At 29.0% G+C, this 4,936-nt stretch overlaps 1 protein-coding gene across 4 annotated transcripts in view; it reads right to left on the bottom strand.

The window, feature by feature from the left end:
• Positions 1-1,040: 1,040 nt before the first annotated feature.
• The window catches only part of LOC100162444 (eukaryotic translation initiation factor 4 gamma 2), an 8,659-nt gene continuing 4,763 nt past the window's right edge, over positions 1,041-4,936 (bottom strand). For all 4 annotated transcript variants that reach the window (XM_008187508.3, XM_008187507.3, XM_008187509.3 and 1 more), the window contains exon 4: positions 1,041-3,010. In XM_008187508.3, the coding sequence (XP_008185730.1) occupies positions 1,322-3,010 (1,689 nt within the window). In that variant the 3' untranslated portion in view covers positions 1,041-1,321. The remainder of the gene's footprint in view (positions 3,011-4,936) is intronic.

Raw genomic sequence — 4,936 nt, 5'->3', positions numbered from 1 at the left:
TCCCCTTAATATTATTTTTATAACGTTTCGATGTTCCTCATACTTGGATCTTTTTTATTTAAAATTAAAATGTATTGCAGCATCAATCTTAACTATTAAAAATATAATAGTTGGCATTATACAAATATATTACAACTGAGAGCTTATGTTCATCAATCATCGTGTATATATATATATATATAATAGGTATTAGTTTTTATAATTTTTCAATTTAATACCATCATTAAGATGGGGTGAAATAATTTTTTTTTGATTATTGGAAAGAAGTTGACTAATGCAACAGCCAGATTCAATTGTATGAGAATAATCATTACCCACTTCCAAAACAATTTTTTTATTGAATGTATTTTAAATTATATATCGCATATATCGCATCAATATTGGAGAAACTACTTAATTTTATTTAACACCCTCAAACTGTGATTATGAAACAATTTTAAATAAACAGTTGAAATATATTAAAATTAATGATATTATTAATATTTTTTAATGATAACATTGTATATTGGGACAGATAATTAAAATAATGAGTAATGCATATGAATTTCAGGTTGTTATTCTTTAGTAAACCTGGCAATGAAACCAACCAAGAAGACTAAAAATACCAAGTGTTCAGTAAAAAAAAAATTCTAAGACATTATACTAGCATTATAAAATGTATGAGACAAATCAGTGATAGCTAGCAAATACACAAATACTGGTATTTTGTATAGTTGCCATTTGGAAACTACAATAACAATAATAATCAAGTCATGTAACCATAATTTGTAATTTTACCATTCAGAACTATTTATTTATTATTTTTGTTATAAACATTTTGGAATTAAACAATTTGTGAGATTTTAGGACTTATTGAGTAGTATTTAAATGATTTGGTGTAATATTACATTGTTTAACACACAATATTATTAATAGAAACTGAAAATTTTAAACTAGTTTTGACACAAATGATATTAAAATGAGAAGATCTGTTCAATGAGTAATTGAACAAATTATGTATGTTTAATTAAAAGCGAATGATAAACCAAAATTAAATAATATAAATTAGAGTATAACACAGACATTTGTATTTTTTCTTTAAATGAATTAAAAATTATAATATTTAAATATGAGGTTGTCAATTTATTTCATGTAGTGTCATATTTAATAATTTTACTAGTAGCATAAGACTCGTGGCAGTATAAGTGATATAAATTCCATAATCGAGGCACACACAAAACAAAATAAAAGAATAATGTTGAAAAAAAAATAAACAAAAATTAGAGCTACAAGAGAACCAAAAACCAGAATAGAATGATATTTAATTAGTTAAACTAAAATTTCAATCGTCATCATCTTCTTCATCTTCAGATTCTGCCTCAGCTAACCAAGTCAGCCAAGTGTTTACTTGGAATAATGCTTTGCCTTTGCCCGGATATGCGTCTGTTACATCTTCACGCCACTTTAAGAAAGCTTCTTCTTCAACAATTTCCAACTCATACATTAAATTGAACCATCTCAACAACAAGCCTTTTGGAAAATCAAGTGAAAAAAAATATGTTTGTAGTGCATAGATGGCATTCATTTGCAGATCATTTTGGTCATCAAAAAATGTTCTCATAATTGGCTTGAATTTTTCGAGGAGGCTCTTTTCTTTTTCCAAATCAGCTTTTGAGGCATTTACTTCAGTACTGTTTGTCTCTTGAGTTATAAATTTGACCATCACTGTGGTTAAGGCCGTTATAAAACCAGGATCAACATAATGGACGGGATCTAAATTTTCTTTAATCCATTTATAGAATTGAGTTGGGTTTGGATCACTAGTAATTTGTTTCCACAAGTCAGATTGAATACGCAGCAATGGGAAAAGGAAAGTTAAATTACGTTCTTGCAAAATTTCTGCAAGCTGTTCTTTAGTTCTTAAAGATTCGGGTAAAGTGTTTAGTAGATTGACTTTACTTTCTTTAAACACTGTTGTTAGTTCATTTTTTCCTATGACTTCATTTAATTCTTGTAAGACCATTAAAAACGCTGGATATCTTTTACCATTCTCTGATACCTCTGCAAGTTCCGATATAGAAGATACGTTTTGACAGATTTCAGCAGCATATTTAGAAAAACGTTTATATAATGTTTTATCATCATCAGACTCATACTCAGGTCCTTTCAATATAAAACGTTTTAAACAATCTATGGCGATAGATTCAGAAATAATACTTTGTTTCGTGGTCTCCTGAGTGAACCGGAATAGTAATTCTTCATCCAAATCAACTCTCTTACGAAACCGTTCAAAAAGAAGGACATACATAACATCTGCTAAAAATCGATCAGGCACCTTGATATCTGCGAATGCTTTTGCTGCCTTCATAGCATCCATAGATGGATCTGTGCCAAGTTTATCCAAAATATCTAATCCTTTCTTTATAGCTTCTTCTTTAGAAACTCCCTTATCTTTTTTCAGGTTTTTATGTTTATCATGTGAATTTTGTTTTATCTGAATTTGTTGTACTTCAGTAAGCTTTATTTGATTTGATTGACCTATATGAGTCATAGATAATGGTGGTGGTTTTATTTGAATTTGTTTACATAACATACTATTTGCGGCTGGACGTAAAGACATATCTTCAGGCTTAGTACCTTGTTGAACACGTAATAGTTTTTTAATATTTGGACCTAGATCTTTCATATTGTTATTGTTCATATTGTTATTAGTATTATTATTTTGCTGAGTATTAATTGTATAGTTTATTCTAGCTGGTGGATAATAGTTATTGCCAGAGTTAATATTTAATAGTCGTTGGTGGTTTTTGTGACCATTAACATTATAGTAATTACCCGAATTGGTAAAACCATTTATGGAATTAAATTTATCCGGCATTGTAGAATTGAATGGTAATACCGGAGTAGAACTTATCATATCATCTCGTATTTTTAGTGAGCGTCTGAACATTTCTTTAGACTGATTCACATTTTGCATTTGGTTGTTTCTCTGATTCTGCCCGTTTGTCTCTCCACTCACGATATCAGTCACCTATAAACAAATATTAAATTAATACCATTACTCATTGTTAAGTTTATTATTTTAATTAAAAGTGTACTGAGTAGACATGATACTATTGTCCAATCAACAACTTTGAACTTTTGGTATTTGTTTTAATTAACAAACATAATAACTTGGATAAATTATATATTGTGGGGCTAGAAAAATCATCATTAAATGCTAGTAAAAAATGTGGAATATGTAAAATGTGTGAATATATGTGGAATATGTATAAAAATGTGGTATGTAAGCTGATGATTTGCGAGGCTCAGGGCAGAGTAAAATTGAGGGGTCAAAAATGTTTTTGTTGTTTGTATAGGTATAAAGGAACAAGGGCCCAAATAGACTTAAGCCAACAACAAGTTACAAGACCTACAACAATATGAATAAACAAATAAATCAATAATGCAGCACGTCATAAACTTAGTAAATATAGTAAAACAAAATAAAATATATTATAAATAACCCTCCTACTTTTTAAATCAGCAAACTAATATCATTATATTTTAGTTGGTCAGTAATTTCTTTATCTATTTTCCCATGGGAGAGACATCAGAAGCTTTTGAATGTAAAACCAACTTGAGACAAGGAGACACATCATCACCAGTACTTTTTAACTTGGCGCTTGAAAAAGTGATGAGAGACAGTCAGGAGGAGAGAGATGGAAATCATTGTGGTAAACACACTTTAGGCGTATGAAGATGACATGTTCTAGGAACATCCCAGAATGAAGTTGAAGAAAAGGTGAAGAGATTATTCAAAGCTAGCTAAATTAATGAAGCCAAAATAAAATATATGGTTAGGTCAAGACAAGTGACTCAAAATAATAAAATCAATGTAAATGGAGCAAGTGGAAGAATTTCAAAATCTGGGAGTATGAAAAAAAAAAGGTAGACAAGTGGGTACCGCTCTGCTGTACAGTAGTTGTCGAGTATGTCATTGTAATGTTATATTTGAATTCAATGATAAATCATTGGATACAAAATACGATTCCGATACAAATTCTTTTATTAGAGTAGGTTAATGTTAATGTTAATGTTGCTTTTTGATACTATTTTTTTGATGAAGGTAGGGAAATTTGGGAAGTCTTCTTTCAACATTTGTAATGTTGGCTTTGAAAAGTAAACCATTTATGAATTTCTAACAGAAATTTATTTGATATTTTGTTGAATTTTGTCAACATTTTAATTTCAATTGCATATAAAAAAAATTGTGCCTATGTATTTCTGATTTTTTTTTTAATAAATCATGTTTATGAAACTTATAAGGAATATTGTATTAAATTTTCAAGCTTTTTTACTAAGTGAAAGTTTTAATTGAGAATAGTTTAAAAAAAATTACAAATTTCTAAAAACTTCTCAAGGCTTTAACAAGCCGAAAAAGAGTCAAAATATTATGATAATGATACTATTTACGTGAAATGCTAATATAAATATTTGGTGAAAATTTCAATGGTCTACAGTTATTAATTTTTGAATTTGAGTTTTGCATAAAAATTATCATTTTTCTTTTGTTTTTCTCTACGCTTTCTAAAACTACTTGAAATTTTCAATTTTGTCCTCCCAAAAGTACCAATAAGGTTAACTTTTCTATCAGAAAAGATGCTTATCTCAAAAATCAGAGCATGCTTACTATATCCATGATGTTGCTGACAGACAGACAGACAGAAAAAAAAACACACATCATTGTAAGACAAATACATTCTTTCGCTCTCCTTAGAATCTAATAATATGCACAACAAAATCAAGCTTAGAATATGTGCGGCGAATAGAAGCTATTACACTATGAAAGAAATGTTCTCATAAAAGCTTCTATCTCGCCAAACGACAGAAAGGTTATATTCCACATATCTGCGCCCCATAGCAACGTATGCTGTTAGTTTTGATACTAGAGTGAATCGACCTATTATCAAACTTT

This window comes from Acyrthosiphon pisum, chromosome A2 (assembly GCF_005508785.2).
Source record: "Acyrthosiphon pisum isolate AL4f chromosome A2, pea_aphid_22Mar2018_4r6ur, whole genome shotgun sequence".
NCBI classification, from domain to species: Eukaryota; Metazoa; Arthropoda; class Insecta; order Hemiptera; family Aphididae; genus Acyrthosiphon; species Acyrthosiphon pisum.
The sequence above is the reverse complement of the archived record's forward strand: the minus strand, read 5'-3'. Positions and strand labels throughout refer to the sequence as shown.